We start from the raw sequence: 21,086 nt of genomic DNA on the forward strand, positions 1-21,086 counted from the left end.
GAAGATATGTTACTGTGGATCCCAGAGCTGCCCTTGAGCATCCTCCATCACTTTGCTGCTCTTTGCTAAAATGTAGGGGCATGATAAATCACTTCCAAAAAAGAAAGTTGAAGAAAATACCACATGTTAAGCCCATCTGAATGATGGCAAATCTGCAGAAAGCTTTTGCATAGGACAGCCATGTAAGCTTACTCCTTTGCCCCCAAGATAACAACCCCAGGCTGGCAGTGAACGAAGGACAAGTAGGGGCAATGGGGCAGCCCATGGCTGGCTTTGCTATTTCACGGCACAGCTTTGGGGTGGTGGTTACAATTGGGACATCCCACGTGTGTGGGTGCACGTTTTCTGGGCAGATCTTAGTACAGCAGGGTTTTTTGCAGATGCTGTTCCAGAAAAAAGCTTTTTCCCCTCTGTTTCCCTTTAAAATACTGATTAATTTTCTCTTTTACTTTAAAAATGGCTCTATATTCCCAAAACTGTTTGCAGGCATTTAAGAAAATCAGAATATATGCCTGAAGCTCTGCTAGGGATAAAAATGCAGAAGAGGTGTCATGCACGCAGCTGGGCAGCAGTTCCTCCTGCAAGCTGCTAAAATTGGCACCTGCTAAAGTTAGCAGAGATTTCTTTGAGTTTTTGTTTGTTTTACTGAAGTGGACAGGTCAAGGACCAGGGTTTATCTGCGCCCTGACATCAAAGGGATCACCCATGGTCCCAGTTGCAGGGTATCATCCTTGTTCTTGGGCTGTGGCTGCAAGCTGGAGGATGGCGGGGGGTGTGCTGCTGGTGAGGAGCTGGTGGCATTGTCACCAGCTTTGGAGAGCATGGTGCACACAGTGATGCTCCTGCCCAGCTCCTGCCTGCAGTTGTGGTGGCGAAGTGGGGGAAGCTCAGAGTTAATCCTTGGCTTTAACCAAAATTTCCTCTTCCTACCCCTACTCGAGACTCGGGCATTGCGGCAGCCTCCTGGGAGCATATTTGGGGCAGGTGCCCCTTCACGACTGAGTTAGGTGAAAGCTTCACGGGTGCATCCATCCAAACGCAGGTTGCAGCAGTCCTGCAGGCTCGCAGAGGCTCAGCCAGGGAGGGTGTAGGTCCAGCTTCACGGGAGAGGTCGGTTGACATTTCCAGACCCTGCAGGGAAGCCTCTTAGCCAGGTCCCTAAAGTCCTTCAGATGCCGCTGTGGGGTGGAGCAAGTGCAGCACACAGGCAGAGCTCAAGGGAGGTCCTTCTGCTTTGTTTCTAGTAAATGCCTGCCCAGGGTGTGCTAATGACAGCAGAGAGGATGTGCGCCATCGGTTTGACAAACTACACTGATGGCAGATCTGGAAAACAGGGTGGGGAGTGTTACCAACCGGCTGATAAAAGAAAACCCCGTGGAAATTCCCACCTGGGAACGTGCAGCAGAGCTTTACACCATGCCTCAGCTTTTAATTACAGCGCTCATTTAGCAGCCCTTGGCTGCCCGTCCCCGTCCCCACGCTGCCCACAGTGCAGGGAGATAGGCTGGGAACAGATCAAGCTGAAAATAAACTTTTTTTTTTTCTCTTTTTTAATTCCCTCAAGGCGAGATCGGCTCCTGGGTGCCTTCACCAGGGCAGCCATCAACATCTCAGTGCCCTTGTGCCAGCAGGGCTGAGCCAAGCCGGGTGGCAGCTGACTTTGCGCTGGAGCGGATAAGCCCTGTGCCCTGTGGGTGGAGGGGACATTTTCAGTGCCCCTTGTCTCTGCTCCTTCAGGCTAGACTGCAGTGGGACAGAGTAGGTCCCATGACAGCCCCTGGGCTTGTTTTGCTCTTGGTTGTCATGTGCAGTGCCAAATGTAAATCATTTGTGAAATAGCAAAACATCCTTTGCGCTGGCTGCTGTGAGTACTCTATGCACAGTGCCTTTAGGGTGCTGTAGTATCATTTTTCTGCTAAGATTTTTAAAACAGTACAGATTTCAGCGTGGAGCCAAATATATTAATAGGAATGCCCTCATTTAGCTGCTTCTCCATACCACAGTAGCTTGTAATGGGGGGATCGATCCACCCCTAAGTCAGCACTGGGTGTTTCTGCACTTCTGCAAGGTCTCCGTAGATTTTCCTCAATGTTGCGTTTTCTGTTGGCTACAGACTGGCTCTTTAGGAAGCAACACAAAAAGAGATGAAGGAAAACCCTCCTGGGGTGCACCCACAACAGGCAGGGTTGGGAATGGTTGTCTGCCTCCCTCCCCAGGCTGAAACTGTCCTGTGTGTCCCTGGGAGCAGAGGGGCAGGGACCACTCTCGCCAGATTTCAAAGCAAGTGTTTAACCCGGACAGCTGAGCCACTCCTGATGACCTCTGGTTCTGGCAGACTGGGAACACCCAGAGTAGGTCCCATGGCAGCCCTACAGAGCCCATATGTGCAGGAGCACCTGGTTGGTGCTGCTGAGCCAGGAGCCCAGAGCAGGGATCAGCAGCACCCAGTGAGTGCGGTGGGGAGAGGGGGTGGTGGTGGGGCAGCCTGGATTTTAGGCATGGTCCCGTTTTGCTCATGGCCCATGCAGCCGGCAACATTGCAGAGGATACTGCCTGGCACTCTTGCCACTGGTGGCAGTGCCCCGTGGTGAAGGTTTTTGGAGCCAAGCACATCAGCTCAGTCTCTGGGACCCTCTTGAGATGCAGTATTGCTGTGTTGGAATGAGGCTCCCTGGGTTTGCCTCTCCCACAGGTATTGTGTGACAGGCCCATCCCCTGCGCAGCAGCTTTGGCTTTTTGCTTGGAGTTATTGGAGTTGCTTTTTCATTCACCTCTTTTGCTTTTCCTCCCGCTGAGAGGCAGAGCAAGAGCGTGTGCATCTCCAAAAACATTTACTATCATCAGTAGCTGGCTGTTGGCTTCATCATACATGATGAATTTGGGGTTACGGCTTAATTTATCCAGGGAAACTCGTTTGCTTTCAGCTTGATTAGAGCCAGCTCCAGCACAACAAGGGTGGCTGGGAAATGCCACCCACACCGGGGTGTCAGAACGCCTCTGAAACCATCCAGGAGCCAGGGAGCCAAGCAGAGACAGAGCAGCTTGCGTGTCTCCAGGCCATTAAAGCTTACCCCTGGGGCCTGGGAGGATGTGCAGAGCACGGATGAAACACCGCATCCTGCCTGTCCTGTCCCTACTGGATCCGGCCATAGGAGCTGAGGAAGTTTTCCTGCTTAGCAGGGTGGGGAGGCTTCACATCTCAGCCTTTATTTAATTTTCAGGTGATAAAAGTGTTGCTTCCCTGCCCAGCGCGTCTGAGCAGCCAGCACGTTCAAACACTTCCCTTTGTGCAGGGAATTTGCATTTCCCTAAAGGCAGCACCAGTTTTATGCAAATACCCCGATGAAAGAAAATCAAAGCCAAGCCATGCTCATGAGTAAGCATTCCTGGGCATTGCTTGAGCAGTCAGATGCTCTTTTGCAAACTTTGGTGAGGGAGAAGCAGCATGGCATTGCTAGCCATGGGCTCCTCTGGCCCAAAAAGCACTGTGTGATGACCACTTCGCCTCCCTGTTGTCCCAAGAGCAGTATCAGTCTGGAAAGTTGCTTTGGGGCTGCAATGACCCACTATTGGATTTTCTTTTCCTGGGTGCACTGTTCCGTGGGACGTGGCACGTTGTGTGTGTTCACATGACATTCCACAGCAGCACTGTAGGCAGGATGGGTTTCTTCCTCTTCCAGCCATTCCTCTGAGGATGTGGTCCTTCGCCTTCAATGGTCTTCAAAATCACCTGGGTATGTCTATTGCGGCCAGCTGGGCTGTGCTGCACAGCCTTCTCCTTAGTTTCTCTCCCAGGATGGGAAGAGGAGTGAGTAGCAGCATCCCACAGCAGCTCTGACACGAGCTTCTTGCTTGTGCAAATCATTGCAGTTTCTCTTTCTGAGATGCCAGGGCGTTCACTGGCTTTTATAAAGCCACCACTGGAAATCCTTCCTCTGAATGACAGGAATATGATTAGATGACTGTTCATCTTATATATTGAAAGAGACGATTCATTTTAAGTGACAGGAAGCACCAGGATCTCTGTAGTTTGCCATCAATTCCCTTTTTAGCTGGTTTTGCGTCAAACAGCAGCTGAGAGCAGCCTAGGCATGCCAGAGCATCGCTGCATTGCCAGTGAGGATGTGATTTAAAACATGCTCATCTGGAGTGCCAGTAGCCTGCTTTAGCCTTATGCAGCCCTGAAGAAGACCAGCTTGATTGTAATGGGGGAGCCCGTTTTTGCAGTCTGAGACCACATCCCAAGTGGCAGCATTGTAGGACTCAGGTCCTAAGAAGTTTTCAGACCATTTTCCTAATGCTCAGGAAGTCCTGTTCAAGTGAGGTTTTTTAATCCCGTTGTTAATCCAGTTTGGATCCCACTTGATGGAGAACCCTGGGGAAGGGCTGCGGTGCCACCCAGCCACCTAGCCATCAGGCAGTCATAGAATGAGAGAATGGTTTGGGGTGAAAAGGACCTTTAGAGGTCATATAGTCCAACCCCCCTCCCATGGGTAGAGACATCTTTCACTAGATCACTAGCTGCTTAAAGCCCTGTCCAACATGACCTGGAAGGCTTCCATGATGGTCCAACATGACCAGGAATGAGGCATCCACAGGTCCCCTGGGCAACCGGTTCCAGCATCTCACCACTCTGATCATAACAAAGTTCTTCCTTGTGTTCAATCTAAATCTATCCTCTTTCATTTTAAAACTGTTGCCTCTTGTCTTACCACTGCAGGCCCTAGTGAAAAGTATTTCTCCATCCTTCTTATAAGCCCCCTTTACGGGCCACAGTAAGTTCACCCCGGAGCCTTCACTTTTCCAGGCTGAACAACCCCAGCTCTCTCAGCCTTTCCTCACAGGAGAGGTGTTCCATCCCTCTGATCACCTTTGTGGCCCTCCTCTGGATCCGGCTCGTAACAGCTCCGTGTCTTTCCTGTACTGCGGACCCCAGAGCTGGACACAGCACTCCAGGTGGAGTCTCACCAGAGTGGAGTAGAGGGGCAGAATCCCCTCCCTTGACCTGCTGGCTGCGTTACTTTTCATGCAGCCCAGGATACGGTTGGCTTTCTGGGCTGCAAGCGCACATTGCTGGCTCATGTCCTGGTTTTCATCCACCAGTATCCCCAAGTCCTTCTCCGCAGGGCTGCTCTCAGTCCATTCATGATACTGGGGGTTGCCCTGAGCCAGGTGCAGGACCTTGCACTTGGCCTTCTTGAACCTCATGAGGTTCACGTGGGCCCAGTCATCAAGCCTGTCAGGGTCCCTCTGGATGGCATCATCCATGATGGGTATCAACCACACCACTCAGCTTGGTGTCACCTGCAAAGCTGCTGAGGGTGTACTCAGTCCCACTGCCTGTATCACTGATGAAGATAACTGAACAGTACCAGTCCTAATACAGACCCCCGCTGACACTACTTGTTACTGATCTCCATCTTTACACACCAGGCAGGCTCTGCGCAATGAGTGGAGACACCAGTGTCCCACCAGCAAGAGCAGCTGCATGCAACTTCTAGCATTTCATCCCCTTTGATCTTTTATTTGGAAGAAAACCACCTTATTTGCTCTGCAGGCTTTCACGGGCAGGGGACACCTCAGCACCCACCAGCACAGTGTCCCTTGGCACTGGGGTTTTACGCAAGAGCAGCAGCAGCTCAGACCAAAGGATTTTGTCCCTGTTGCTGGCAGTGGCTGGGTGCAGTGGGTGCAGCCAGGAGAGGGTACAGGATCAGTCTGTGCCCACAGTCATGCAGCCAAATCTGGAAGCTTGAAGGTACCTGCCTTTGTCCCTAGAGCTTTGCTGACATACTGCTATTGCAGAGCAGTGGTCCCATGGCAACTAAGGAGCTGTGCTGTGGCTTATTCCTGACTTAAGGAGGTTTCCAGAAGGGGGTTGAAGGGGAAACCTTCTATGCAGGACCTGGGCTTGGTGGGATGAGCCAGGAGCTTGGCATGCCAGAGGGTCTGCAGCATGCCTGGACTTTGCAGCATCCCATGCAGGAGCAGGGCATTTCCTATCTCCCTTCACTTGTTCCGTGGCTTTTAATTATGCTGGCTGACACCCATCGTGGTTTTCCTGATATCTCTTTGTATTATTTGTAGCTCTGGAGGGGGTACTTAATACCTGCATGCAGCATCCCATCCTGCTGGAGGGGTGGTTTCTGCTGTGGGGTGGCAGTGGTCAGGGCTGGTGAGGATGATGAGGAGCCAACCCAGGGTTTTCCATGCAGGACTCCCCCCATGTGCTGGTGGCCGCCTTCAAAAGTCCTTCAGTGCCCACGACAAGGGAGAGGGCTAGTGGTGTTGCCACCCCCCAGCAGCCTGTCACGATATGTATGATCCTGTCTCCACAGGGTGAAATGCATAGACGCAATACTGGCCAGCAAGGATGAGATGGTTTGGGAGGACAACCTCTGAGAGCAGAGGGTCTGGATAGTGTAGAAAGTTCAAGGACCCACAAGCCCCGTCTCTACCTGGTGCCATTGACTTAGGAGAGCTGTCTTTCTCCAGAGCTTGGCTTCTGTGGTCAATGCTGGCTATAGCTTGATCCACCAGAGAAGAATTTTCCATGGGGCTGATGACAGTCAGAGCATGTTTTCTTCTCTCCCATGTTGCCATCCCCAGCACATCATGGAGCACTATTTCAACACTATCTGCAGGTCGAAATCCACCCGTTGGGTAGACTGAGTCCCCTGGAACCCCCTTCTTTGTCAACAAACATCAAAGCCACCGCGGCCAGTTGGTGTTGGGAGTTATGCAAGATGTGCCAGTGACGCACAGAGGGCTGCTGATGCCCTTCGGTCAGGGCTACTGTTGGCTTGATGAGGTAGGACCAGGCGGCATAGGGACATCTTCACAGCGGGATGCCACCACTGAGTGGGGACATACCAAACAGCAAAGTTCAGGTCAGGTGGAAAACGGGGCAGTTGGAGACCAGGGGCCAAAACAACAGTGCTGGGGTAGGCAGTAGAAAAACTAAACACAGGCTGCACCTCTCCCAAAAATAGCCTTCCCGGCACAGGCTCAAGCTGTGCTTCGAAGGGGAGGTCACAACAGCCCCTCCATGCCCTTCCCAGGGGGCTGCTGCTGCCCATGCTCCAGGTGCTTCCCCCCGTAAAAGGCTGAGAGGCATTGCTCCCACACACACATTTTGCCATTGAGACACCTGCCACAAGTATTAAATTAACTCAAAATGATGGGAGAAACCACAACAAGCAGATGTTCAGCTGCGCCAGAGATTCAGAGTGGGAGAGGCATGTGGTGATGGCAGTTGTCAGGGGGGACCGCTGGGGTCAGCTTGCCCCCCTGTGTGTGTTCTGGCGTGATGCTGCTGCTTTGGGATTTTTTTCTTTCCAAGGATGCTCTTGGGCGAGGCAGGAAGTCCTGAAATGCCCCATCAGATGCAGAATGCGTTTTTTTTCCTGATTGCTCTGGCCGAAAGAAATCCCTGAAGGAAGTGGGGGGAGCTAGCCCCCAGTATTTGGGGTGCCTCACTTCCCTGTGCATCAGGCACCGGAGCGTGGGGACCAGCTGTCCCCAAACAACCGAGCCTTTCACCCCCCAAAAACAAAAACCTCCAGGGCGCACCCTCTGCAGATTTGGGAGGCAGCCAGCCCAAAGCCTGCTATTACTTGTCTCTGTGGAGTTGGCCTCTCTTCCACCCCCCTCGTTGGGTTTTTTTTTTCCTCCTTTCCCTTCAAACACAAGCCAGGAAAAGCCTCTGACGTCGGCACTGCTGCTGCGAGCTCCTCGTGGCTGCTGGGAGAAGGCGGCAGAGGGGATATCCCGGATCATAAAACCAGGACCATGCTGCGAGCGGGGCCACTGCTGGCTACCCGTGAGTTGTCTGCTGACGGGGGGGGGGGTCTGCTTTAGCGTGGAGGGGGTCCTTTTCCCCCCAGTGCTGAACGTTTGGTTTGGTTTTGTGGGTTTTATGAGCTGCTTCTGGTGGATGAATCTCTTACAGTGCAAGAAGGAGTTAGGCTGAAAAAAAATGCCATCCATGCATACCTCGGATTTGAGCTGCTTGGGGGTTGTGTGTAGGGGGAAAACCTGAAATTGCAGCTAAAGGGCTGTGCAGGGGGTGCCTGGGGCATCTTGTGTTTCCTCTGGGGCATTGCCCCGCGATCACTGGGCAGGAGAGGCAGCCCTGGCACCAGTGGCCAGCACAGGTATCCTTATGTCAGTTGTGGTCCATGTCCCATCGAGGTTGTGGGCCAGCACCAAAGCATGTGAGAGGGAAAAGCAACTCCCAGAGGGCCGTTTTAGGCACTTTCCATACTATGCCTTAGCCTCTCTTCAAAGAAAAAAGGTGCAAATAAAAGATAAAAAGGGGTCTGTCGTGTTACCAGGGCCTGTGGTGCATTCCCAGCTTTCACAGTGCTGGGAAGACTGTGCTCTTTTTATCTGGCTGGCTGGCTTGCTGCCTCATCTTCCCCATTCCTCCTTCTTTCATGGTCGTCTGAGTGCCTCCTGCTTGCAGGTCTCTGCGCCGACATCACGCCAGCATCTTTCCCTGGTGCCTGTGTACCACCAAACTCCTTAAATCTGACTGGAGCTAGTAGGCTCTGTTTTGCAAGTGTACATGTTGGCTGGCATTTACCTTGTGCCAGAAAGGATGGGGAGGAAGGTAACGACCTGGTTTATCTTGCAGGTTGGCTTTATCTTGGAGTTCTGGTGGGCTGCCGAGAGCTCCCCGTTGCTCTCCCTCTGCCCCCGTGCAATTATAATCCTCCTTGCCGTTTTGCTCAGAAAACATCCCCTGCAGCAAAAGAAGCAAACAAAAAAATAACCTTGGAGGCAAACCCCTGTAATATTTCTCTGACAGACGATGCCCGGTGCTGCTCTCCTCCTAGCAGCAGATATCCTGCAGCCTCCGCTGCCTCCCCATGGTACCCAGCATGGCCTTGCCAGGACATCCCTGTCTGCTCTTTCCAGCTCTGCACGTGGAGCAGGATGTGCTGGTCGCCGCTTATGCCTCTGCCCCCAGATACTGGCTCCCGTGGGGTGTTTTGTTTCTGTTGCTCTCCTCCCGGACCTTTCCTGTTTCCTTCCGTGCAGATGCGGCTGGAGGAAGTCTCAGCACGTTGGCTTTCCTCTGGCTGGGTCCTGGCTGCGGTCACGGGCTGGGGACAGCATTTTGGCTCTCTGTGTCCTGGGACCTATCCTCTCTGGCTGTGCTGCTGGTGGCAATGGTGGCAGTGGTGGTGCTGCTGGTAGTGCTGGCGGGTCGCTGTGTGCATGCATGCAAGCAAGGCTCATGGACCTGCTCACGGTGGTCACGCATGGCAGTGGTAGTAGATGTGTGCAGAACTGCTATGTGGCAATAACTGGGAATATTCAGAAACTGTATTCAGTTTTCAGGGTTATGGAAGTGCTTGTTGTGGAGGTGGGAACGGGAGCAGCGAGTGTAGGACTTGATCGGCCATAAGGGGAAAGGGCTGGTCAGTGTCTTGCTACATGGGCTGAAATCAGGAGAGAGGTCGAGCAAATGTATCGCAGATGGGTGTTTTGTTAGATTTTTCTGAAGGTGAACTTTGAACGTGAGATGTGCTCACTCGGGAGATAGCTATATTTATATATGGGTGAGATACATATTGTTTGGATGAGTAAGAGCCTTTGTTCCAAGTCCCGCCGCTAAAGCCCACATGGAGCGACAATTTGGCTCTGCAAAGCTTCCTCTTCCTTTGCTTGGGGAGTTGCTGTGTTTAGGAGAACCTGATTTCACCAGCTGCATCCCGCTAGCCCAAGTACCAAGCAGCGTAGCCATCAGGTCTGGCATCTGCTCGCTGCTCCAGCCAAGCCCTCTCATTAACTGCAGCAAAGAAGACCTGGTCTTTATTTTGCATCAAGGTGCTGGGAGGAAGAGCAGCCTCCTCCCTACTGCTGCAGGCTCTGTCCCTGGATGGCTGGGATGAGACCAAGGCTTGTGTAATGGAGCTGCCATGTGGCAAAAGAATAATTAGAAGAGTCCCGTGATCCCCTCCACTTTGGGGTGTAGGCAGGGAGGTGATGGCTTGGTGGTCCCCATCCCCCAGAGCAGCACCCTCCATTGCTCTCTTGCCACACCTGGATCCTCGCCAGGCTGTTGCCAACTTCTTGTGGAAGAACCATAACCTTCCATAGTTATGGTGAAAAATGTCACTGTGGCTTGCACGGTATGCATGTCTTTTAGGGGCTTTGCAAGGAAGAAGCCCACCGTGTCACATTAATACTTGTGGAAATTCAGAGGCAAGTGTTGCTGGTGAAGCTTTGAGATGTGCTTGCAGATGTTGGGGTGGCAGTGATGAGCACGTTGTGGGGAGGTGGTCCCCATCCCTCCCCAGCCTTGGGCATTACAGGGGGATGATAGCAGCAGGGTACCTGGCTCCTCTGGTCATCCATGCTGGATTTCCTACATTGGGCTTCACCCTGACAGGTTTGAGCCTGAAAGGCCAGTGCTGCAGTGCTGAGCATCCTCATCTAGGGCTTGCTTACTGCATCCTCACGTGCTTCATCTAATCCCCTGTAGTGCTCAAGTCAGAAAGATATTTATTCACTTGGCAGGTTATTAATATTAGCTGAAACACCCTTTTCCACATTGTTCTACCATGCTTAATATGGTGATCAGCATCGCAGCCTGTAGTGCTGGGGATGATTTGTGATTGAATATCCATTAGGGAATTATGAGCTTCGGGGCTGAATTGCCAGGACATGCAATTGCCAAAATACTTGAAACGCTTCCACTGGAGAGGAGACCTTCTGGGAAAGGAGCAGTCTCTGTTCTCGTACGCAGGCAGTTCCCACTGAACCTCCATTAGTGGCAGCGAACACACCCAAGCCAATAAAAAATTATATGGGATCCAGAGCGCCAATGGAGCGTGAACCGTGTGTTGGATGATGATGGGGAGCAAGCTACTGCTCCTGGCATGCCATACTGGCATTGGTACTTACAGTGGCTCCTGGTCCCATGGGGTTGCTCAGCGGGTGGGTTTAATCCAGGACACAGTTAAACGAGGCACGGTTCGTTTTAACACAACCCTGCGGCCAGTTAAAGCAGGGTATAAAGTTGTTCGGAGGGCAAAAAGTTATTTTTTGCTGCTTTTCCTTATGCACTGCAGGCACCTCTCATACTAGTGTATTGAGCCCAAAGGGGCAGAATGCAAGGTGTCATTAAACATGGTGGAAGCCAAAAGAGCCAAGAGCCAAAAGCGTTAAAAAGAAAAGCAGAAGATCCTCAGGTCCTTTGTTTCAGAGAAGCAGGTTTTGCATAAGGATGATTTGGGGCAATACCTGATTTCCAACAGCTCTTCCCTCTGAGCAGGCATCTGTGACTGCCCATCTCTCCTGCCTCCCATCCCTTTGGAGGTTTTAACCTCTTTTTCCTTAAAGTGAATAAAGAAAGAAGAAGCTTGCTGAGGGGGTTAGCAGCAGGTTTTTCTTGGGAAACATTCACTCACTGGGTTGCTGGCTCTTTTTGTGGCCGTGCTGGCTCACAGCTCGTTGGCTGCACCTGTAGGAGCCACATAGCCCAAACCAGCCCAAAATTACCCTCTAGAGATACCATTTCTTACCCAGCCATGGGGAGCTCATCTTAGCGGGGAGCAGACCCCGCAAGCAAAGTGATGGGTGGGAAGTCACTGGAAAAGCACAGTAAGCCCTGGGGGAAGCGGGTTTCCTATCCCATCTTGCAGGAGCATTGCAAGCTTTGAGCAAAGATCCCAGCTGCCATGGTCCAGCTGGGGAGGGTGAGCTGGGGAGAGGTCAGCATCAGCTGGAGGCTGAGCTGCTTTGTCTGATATCAGACCTAAAATGTTGCTGGGAGGCAGCTCCCACCTTGCTCCTATCCCTCCATCCAGCTTCCAGCCTCTGACAGCTGCTAAAATTTGATTTTCTCAATGGAGACTGGCTTCGGGGGGGGTGGGGGGGTGGGGGTGGTCCCAGTCACCCTCTGCAGCCCAGGCAGGGTTTGAATTTCACAGAGCATCCTTGCAGGGCTCTGGGGTAGCATTACCCAATTTTTTTACAAGCCAAAAAATGGAGTGAGGAGTGATAGAATGTGATTGACAAGGGAGTTTGGGGCAGCTCAGGGGACAGCAGTATGCAAGAGTGCAGAGGAGCTGGGGAGGGCTCAGTGCTGAAATCCCCTTGAGTTTTGGCCCTTTCCTAGCTCCTAGCCCCCTCTAAGCTCCTTTCCAAAATCCCAGCTGTAAAACTATGGGCGTGGAGATGCGCTGTGCACTGGGGGAGCACCAGAGATTGCACATGCTGCCAGTAATAAATAATTAATGCCTTGCCAGTGGGAAAGTCCACAATTTTAGAAGCCAAGCTGGGCATGTTCAGGAGAACAGCCCCCCTTTCCCCTGCCACCTCACCTGGCTTTTTTCCCCTTTGCTATTTGGTTTTTTGCTATTTGATTGGTCCCACAGACCACTGGCAATGCAGGAGCCAGCAAGCCATTGTAAATGATGCTTGAGCATGGAGGAGCCTAGTGAGAGCACCCAGATGGTGTGGTGAGCTGTCAGTGCTCAGCACACCTCCCTTCTCCCACCTTGTCTTGTTGCATCACACTACAACAACACAGAGGGGAAAGTTTGTGGGTGCTGGGGCATCAGGAGGAGAGGTGAGGGGGTGCATGCTGGCTTGGCTTGGGTTACTTATGTGCTTATGGTCTATTTTGAGGCTCTGGCCACGCGGCGCTAAGCAGCTGCTGACCTGGGGAAGGGACCAGCTTCAAAACAAGAGTCCGGAGGGTAACGACCCGGGGAAGCGCTGGGTTTCCCTCAGCTCTGAGCGGGGCTGGCAGCATCCTCACCTCCCCCTGAGCCTGTCCTCTCTTGGCTTTTGGCATTTCCACAATGGGAATTGATTTTCTTTCTTAATTCTTTCCATTGCCATCCTTGGAAGGCAAAGATGCCCGGGGTTGCAGTGCCAGGGTATTTTATAGGGAGCAATGTGCCAGCAGTGATGGGGGTGCGGATGAGTGAGCAGGGAGGCATGTCCATCACTAGTGTTGGCAAAACAGTGCACCCACGACCCTCTCTTCTGCTCCCCCGCCCCTTCCCGAGAAAGCTCATTTGCAGGCGGCTTAGTTTGCCTAAGAGCATTAGAGGTGCATTTGGTGGACATTAGCTGCTCGAGCAGCACAGGAGCATGTGGCCGATTAGGGGGAGCGGTGGCTGGTTTCGGGCAGAGAGCTGTATTTGGGGTGGAAATATTCACCGTGCGTTTCGGGGATACAAAGGTGAGGTCTGGGGGGACAGGGTGGGTGCCAGGGGAGTCGGCCCACGTGGCTCGGGTGCTTAAATACGTCAGCTGGGTGCTGATGTTGAGTGGCATGAGAGCAAGCCCCTTCCCTGCCATGTGCTTTTCCCTTTTGCAGGGAAATGTGAGTGGCCTCCCCCAGCTTTCCAGTGTCACTTCGGATTTTCAGCTGGTATTTCGGCTTTTTCTTTAAATACCACCTGGCTTTCTAATCTATGGTCTCCTGCGAAGATAAGCGTGGTCAGGGATGCTTGTATGTGTATATGATGCAGCAGGTGCCGGCACATGTGGGGGCACCATGTCCCCTCTGTCCCAGCCAGGGGCTTCCTTGGAGCCAGCCTGGGGAGGAGAACACTCTCACCACCCTGTTTCTCTTTCCCTCCCCTGCAGCCTCGCTCTCCGCCGGGATTTATGAAGGTGCTGAGGAGCAGCTCTGAGCCCCGCAGCCCCCAGCAGCCCGCCCTGTGAAGCAGCGCACAGCCGCCTCACCTCGTCTCGCCCGGCATCCCGACCCTCCGACTCAACCATTCAAGGCTCCCGTGCATGGATCGCCCCAGCGAGGGACCGCTGCTGGACGCCGCCGACGCCGCCCCATAGGCTCCCGGCCCCCTGTGCCGCCCCCAAGTACTCCACATACCCTGATGGGGTAACGTGACGGGGGTCACCCTCCCGCCACCGCCACCACCCCACATGCAGAGGCCTTTCTAGAGCGCAAGGGAGCGTGCGGCACCGGAGGCGGCAGCCACACACCGTCACACACACGCCGAGGACGCCGACACTACAGCAAAGGGATTTTTATTGTTATTATTATTATTATTATTATTAATAATATTATTATTATTACCATTAATATTATTTTTTCCCATCTGGCTTTTTACACTGGGGGGCTTGCAGTGTGTCGAGGAATCAGGCACGCTCCCAGGAGCTGGGATTATTTGCACAACATCTGTATATTGAGTTCTCGATCCTGTTTTATTTTTATTTTTTAAGTGCAGAGGAGTTGTTGGGGTCTTTTTTCCCCTCCACGCCACACTTTTGTTGGGTTTTTCTCCCACCATCAGCACCACTTCATCCTCCTCCCATCCCACCATGGCCCGGATGAACCGCCCTGCACCAGTGGAGGTCTGCTACAAAAACATGAGGTTCCTGATCACCCATAACCCCACCAATGCCACACTCAGCACCTTCTTGGAGGTAAGGAGGGGAGGATGGAAGGGGAACGCAGGGGCTCAGCTGCGCATTTTGGGACTAAAAGCTGATGTTGAGATGCAACAGGGATCAATCCTGTGTAGGATGCAGCAGTGGTGCATCCCTTTGGTACCACAGCCTCCGGTGGCATCCCAGGGCAGTGGGTCCAATCACTGCCCGCTTTCTGGGGTAGGATGTTTTGGAGGACCTCAAGTGTGGCGTTTGGGCGTGGCAGAGATGGAGAAGTTTCCCCATTGCTGTTGCATCCCCTGCCAGCTCCACCAGCACATCACATCAAGGGGCTTTGCAGTGGCACACATGGATGCATGCAACCTCCCCTGCATCTCCCAGCACCTCAACAAGGACTTCTCATCCCAAGTATCCCGCATCTTTCCAGTGCATGGAGTCTGTAGGGTGCTGCAAAAGGAGCTGGAGGGGCTCGGGGTTGTAGGAACCAGTGAAGATGCCCTGCCTGGGAACACTGCCTCCAGCACTGGCAGTAGCTGGGAGTTGGAGGGGTGGGATTAATGGATGCGTGTCCATGGTTGGCGGCAAAAGGCTTCAGCTTGCTCTTTTTATCAATGCTTGGGAGAAACACTGTGTCCTGCAGGTTCAGATGAGCCAGCACAAGCGGTTTCTGCTTATGAGGAGCCATTTTGGGTTGTTACTGCATTTGTGGTGGGACCTGGGGCTGTGCATGGGCCTGGCGAAAGGGTTTTACCTGAGACCTAAAGTGCGCTGAGGTCCAGTGTGCTGGCAGCAGAGGCACCTTGTGAGCTCGAGGAACCCCCCCCCACTGCACATCCAAAAAAACACGTGGAAGCACCACCAGCTCGAGAGAGCCTTAGAAGGTGGTTGCGATCTGGGAACAGCCACCCCATACCCTACAAGACAATGGGGACAGCACCAGTGAGAAAGAGGAAAAATTCCTCTTTTCTCCAGCTTCTTAGATTTTCGGCTGAGCTGCCAAGTGTGTGGAGGTTTGCCGTGGTCTGGTGAGCAAACACAGGGAACGAAGGAGATGGATCATTGAAGGGGATGATCTCACACTGTGCCCAGCAAGGCCGGTACGCCTGCACATAATCCAGGGGCAATCCTTGCAGCAGGCAACAATCCACGATGGAAACAGCCCAAGTCCCACACCCAAGCCTGCAGCACACTGGAGTGATGATGGGATACAGCAGTGAGGTCAAGAAGGAGCCCCTGAGCAATTTGCAAGATTTGCAGGGTGCACTGCAACCCCCTCCCCCCTTCCGCAGCCACCTCCGTGTATATCTGCCATGGGAGTTACAACCTGGCCAGGCACAAATAATTTCTCCTGAAGGAGACTTGCACCTGTGGTGGGGATGTTTCTTTGCATGGGATGTAAAGTTCTTACTGGTGTGGCTGTCGGGGGCTTAAGAATAAACATCCCCGTTGGTGCTTGTGACTCGGTGCTGGGTAAAAATCCCATGGTGCCCTGGGATTTCGTATTTCCTTATGCTTCCCAGGCTGGATGGACCACAGGGGGGTTGCTCAAGGGTCCAGAGATGGGACAGGGAGCTTTTTTATGGTCCATAGTGGTCCATGAGGCCATAGCAGGGCTCAGATGTGTTTGGGTTCACTCAAAAGGTTTTTTCAGACCCGTCCTTCTCCTTCCCTCCCCAGGACCTGAAGAAGTATGGTGCCACCACAGTTGTGCGAGTGTGCGAAGTGACCTATGACAAGACCCCCCTGGAGAAGGACGGGATCACCGTCATGGTAGGTGCACAGCAGGATGGGCACCGGCGGGGCTGGTCTCCCCATGCTTAAATGCTCCCATCCCTCAGCTCTGCTAAACACCCTGCGACATCACGCTTGCCCAGGAGCAGGATTTGAACTTCACCCTCGGGGCGAGCTCCCCACTCCCCAGGCTGAGATCAGGCTGGTGCTTTAAAAAAAAAGGCAAGAACTGCCCACACACCCGAAACTGTGACTCACACGGTTCAGTCGGCAGCTGCCTTCCCTGCCTGTTGCTCAGGCTTTAAAGCATCCAGGGGATGAGAGCGCCTGATCCCACGTGGAAGATGCACGTGGTTCCTGTTACCCCCAGCTTTATCTTATCCAGGGAGTGGGGGGCCGGGTTTTTTGCTCTTCCAGCTCCAGCAGCCGGCTGGTGCAGCTCAGGGGGATGAAGGGGAGCATGCAGCAAGGAAAAGGCAAGGAGGAAGAGCAGGCAGCTGCCTGCGCTGCATCTTGGCTGATAAGTAATTGGAGATGATGTCTGGCGTGATTGCCCTGCCAGGGAGCTGAGCTCCAGCTGGAGGGTGAGGCTCTGCTCATTATTTAGGAAAGGGTTTGGGAGTGCCTCATGTCTCCTGGGGTGGTCCTGTGTGTGTAGGTCCTCTCTGTATAGCTGTCTCTGTATAATGTATATCCTAGAGAGAGAGAGAGCGAGCTATATCCTATATCCTACAGGATATAGGTAGAGAAAAGATCCTATGTCTCTTTAGACACAGATCTGCATCTGTATCTCTCTAGATACAGATGCTATATCTTTATATAGATAGCTTATAAAGAAAGATAGTAGTATCTTACCTATAGAATCTGTATGTAGGATGCCATATCTGCTCACTTACACATCAAATTCTGCCTTTTACCCTGTTTCTGACTGGAGTCCTCCAGGTTTCTATATCTAGGATATGCATACCTCTCTACATATATAGAGAAATATCTGTATCTAGGATATGTTTTATATAGGGAGATAACAATATCCTAGATACAGAAACTACAGAAGACACTGTATAGAAACTATATAGCTTCTATATAAGTTTCTATAACTATATAGGAACAATATAGGGTATAAGATATAGAGATATATCTCTGTCCTCTGTGTCTATGGATAGATAGATGTATGCAGATATAGAGATATCTCTGTATATACCTGGATCAAATGTATTTCTATATATAGTTTATATCTTCATGCACTGTCCCTTTCTTTGGGGAACGAGGCACAAGCTAGGTGAGGCCTGGTCTGGTGTGGTGTGCCATGGTGCCAGCATTCGCAGCCACGGTGCCCACATGTATGGTGGTCCCATACTGGACACACTCCCTGAGTGTTCTGGATCCGTCCTCTGCTTTTGGCTCTTTCACAGGGGATCCTGAGCAATCTCTGAAGGTGGTTACCATGTTGTGCCAGACGTGGATGTCCCATGCCATGGGCATCTGCTTGGCAGATCTTCCAGCAGTTTGGAGATGGGGCAGAAATCCTGCCGGAGAATCAACACTGTGTGGGTTTTGGGGTAGGAAGGTTTATGGTGCAGGATGGACGTACTGTGTTTGATATACCAGTAGTGTTCAATGTCTTTATTAATGTCGTAGGCAGTGGGATTGAGTACACCCTCAGCAGCTTTGCAGGTGACACCAAGCTGAGTGGTGTGGTTGATACCCATCATGGATGATGCCATCCAGAGGGACCCTGACAGGCTTGATGACTGGGCCCACGTGAACCTCATGAGGTTCAAGAAGGCCAAGTGCAAGGTCCTGCACCTGGCTCAGGGCAACCCCCAGTATCATGAATGGACTGAGAGCAGCCCTGCGGAGAAGGACTTGGGGATACTGGTGGATGAAAACCAGGACATGAGCCAGCAATGTGCGCTTGCAGCCCAGAAAGCCAACCGTATCCTGGGCTGCATGAAAAGTAACGCAGCCAGCAGGTCAAGGGAGGGGATTCTGCCCCTCTACTCCACTCTGGTGAGACTCCACCTGGAGTGCTGTGTCCAGCTCTGGGGTCCGCAGTACAGGAAAGACACGGAGCTGTTACGAGCCGGATCCAGAGGAGGGCCACAAAGGTGATCAGAGGGATGGAACACCTCTCCTGTGAGGAAAGGCTGAGAGAGCTGGGGTTGTTCAGCCTGGAAAAGTGAAGGCTCCGGGGTGAACTTACTGTGGCCCGTAAAGGGGGCTTATAAGAAGGATGGAGACAGAGTTTTTACCAGGGCCAGTAGTGACAGGACAAGGAGCAATAGTTTTAAACTGAAAGACGATAGGTTTAGATTGAATATAAGGAAGAAATTTGTTACAATGAGCGTGGTGAAACACTGGTACAGGTTTCCCAGAGAAGTGGTAGGTGCCCCATCCCTGGAAACATTCAAGGTCAGATTGGATGGGACTCTTGAGCAACCCGACCTAGTGAAAGATGTCCCTGCCCATGGTGGAGGTGATGGACTAGATGATAGTTGAAGATCCCTTCCACCTCAAACCATTGTATGATTTGATGGTTTTGTGGCATGGTGTGTCATCCCTGGTGTGAGCCCAGTGACCTGCACTCAGGGCTGAAGCTTTCTGGGCACCGTGGGGTGGAGATGGATTTGCAGGCCAGGCAGCAGGCTGCACAGGGTGGGCTGACTCAAGCCTTAGGATGCTCTGAAGCCCAATGTGCTCCTTTCCTAGCAAAGCCCAACTGAAATCACATTAGATGTTCAAACACTGAAGTGAAGAAGCTTCTTTTGCCATCTTACACCAAGGATGACTCCAGCACAGCAGCTTAGTAACTCACTCCTCAAATACAAGGATTATGGCCCAGTGCTTCCCACACACCAGGGCTCACCACGCTGCATCCCCTCCAAGTGATGCTGCCCTCCTGTGCCTCTCACTGCTGCATAGCCAGTGGCCATGGTCCTTCTGCCAGATTCATTTTGGGAGAGAAATCCCCATTTTGGGAGAGGTGTGCAGCCTTAACTGGCTGCCGGTGCCCATGGGGAGACACCGTCATTTTCCCAGGATGCTGCAGCAGTCGCAGGCATGGAACAGGACACTTTTCCCCCTTAGCAGAACCTAGGCCTGAGGAATGCTTAATGCGGCACATCTTTTACCCACTTTGTCACCAAGCTCCGATGTTGAGTCCCGGCAGCTTGAGGATGAAGCGCAGAAGAAGAAGGGCTTGGGGGTTTTTTGTGCCCCTTAACAGCCTTTCCTGAAGGATGCTGTTTAAATGGCCCCATTTGGAGGGGTCTGTCTCACTCCTTTTGGCTCTCTCTAGTGCTGCGTTAGGGGGTCCCCAGAGCATCCTTTTGGGATTTCTGTGTTCAGCTTCCCCACCCACCACATGTGGCAGCAAGCTGAATTTCAGCACCACGTCAGGCCCTGAGATTTCAGCCACCTCAAAGCCACGTTTGCTTAAACTTCCTACAAAGTGGCTTTGTGCTCCCAAGTACTGGATTTAGACGGGAGCTGCTGCAGGGGAAGATGGGAGTTGCATCACCCCGAAGCTGTCTGTGGTCATCTGAATGGGGAGGAGGCAGGCGATGGCCACTCTGGTCTGCAGAGGCTGGAGGACATGGGGACCATGTTGCAGATCCTGTAGGTGCTCCTCAAGGCTGAAACTCTCCATGGGAGATGGGAGGACCCCAAACATAGGCTTGTATGGCTGCAAACCCTGAGCCAAAGCAGCTGGGGGATTCCTGCATGCCAGATGGTGCCGCAGAACCCGCTGCATCCCCACAGAGTTGCGCTGTGAGCCTGCTTTCTGGCACGTGCATCTGTCTCCCCACTGCCAAGGTCCCAAACACCACCACCCTGAGTAAAAAGCAGTCTCCCTGAGATTTTCCCCAGAGTCTCGACAGTGTTTCTCTCTTGCCCTGACCTTGCCCCCGCCTCGCAGGACTGGCCGTTCGATGATGGAGCACCTCCTCCCAGCAAGATAGTGGAAGATTGGCTCAACTTGTTGAAGACCAAGTTCTGTGAAGACCCTGGCTGCTGCGTGGCCGTGCACTGCGTGGCCGGCCTGGGGCGGTAAGTCAGAGCCCGGCACCTCAGCTGCCACCCCACCCATGAAGGGAGGAGAGGGAAAACCATGCCCGCTCTGCTCCTTCCCTTCCCCGGTCCCGCTTTGAGCAGGGGTTTTGCATGCAGTAAAATCTGAGTGGGAACAGGTGTTGACGGGGGGTTCTGCTGCCGGAGCTTCTCCTTGTGCTTCTTATGGCCAAACCCTGGGCGCTGGAGGGGATCTGGGTGGCTCGGTGCTGTCCTGCCAGTGCCCTGTGGCTGTTTTGCTTTTGCTAAAGAGCTCATCGTGTAAATACTTCAAAATGCCGCTGCAACTGGGAGCTGATCCTTTTTGAGAGCTGCTGCATTTTGCTGTTCCCCACAGCACAGGTCAGGTTTTGCATGTGTATTCACATCCACTTCTCCGATAGATTTGCCTCCAAAGTCCCTGTGCTCATTAGAAGAGCAGGAAACAGCTGCCAGCCCTGTCATAGGGGTCTTGCTCCAGAATCATGGTTGGGGCACCACTTGCAGTAAAATGACAAGAAATTACGAACTAAAAGTCACTACTGGCAGTTGTCTGCAATGCCACCATTACAGCCCCATGGCATGTCCCCCCATCCCAAGTTGGGATGTCAGTCTCTGGGCAGCGTGGCTGGGGAGTGACCGGGGCTGCCATTGCCTTTCAGTGCTCCCGTCCTTGTTGCGCTGGCCTTGATCGAGAGTGGGATGAAGTATGAAGACGCCATCCAGTTCATCCGACAGTAAGTCGAGCAGTGTTTCAGTGTTAGGGGAGAAAGCAGCCCCTCTCCTGATGGAACAGAGAGGTCTGGCATGTCCCAGTTTTTTGGGGTGGCAACAGGGTTGCTTTTCTCCTTGGAGGAGGAAGAGGGAGGTGCTGATATCAAGCACCCTGTGCCTTTGCATCAGGGCTGCAGGAGGCTGGG

General features: G+C 52.7%; 1 protein-coding gene across 3 annotated transcripts in view; it reads left to right on the forward strand.

Moving 5' to 3' along the window:
- The window catches only part of PTP4A3 (protein tyrosine phosphatase 4A3), a 45,944-nt gene that overhangs the window by 19,625 nt on the left and 5,233 nt on the right, over positions 1-21,086 (forward strand). Inside the window, exons 1-5 of one of the 3 annotated variants that reach the window (XM_056330949.1) lie at positions 12,613-13,207; positions 13,618-14,421; positions 16,063-16,155; positions 20,036-20,166; positions 20,829-20,903. In XM_056330949.1, the coding sequence (XP_056186924.1) occupies positions 14,317-14,421; positions 16,063-16,155; positions 20,036-20,166; positions 20,829-20,903 (404 nt within the window). In that variant the 5' untranslated portion in view covers positions 12,613-13,207; positions 13,618-14,316. Of the gene's footprint in view, positions 1-12,612; positions 13,208-13,251; positions 13,481-13,617; positions 14,422-16,062; positions 16,156-20,035; positions 20,167-20,828; positions 20,904-21,086 lie in introns of those variants that run through there. The other 2 variants (XM_056330947.1, XM_056330948.1) reach the window with 2 other exon arrangements.

The sequence above is a fragment of the Falco biarmicus genome, chromosome 3, assembly GCF_023638135.1.
Source record: "Falco biarmicus isolate bFalBia1 chromosome 3, bFalBia1.pri, whole genome shotgun sequence".
Lineage (NCBI taxonomy): Eukaryota > Metazoa > Chordata > Aves > Falconiformes > Falconidae > Falco > Falco biarmicus.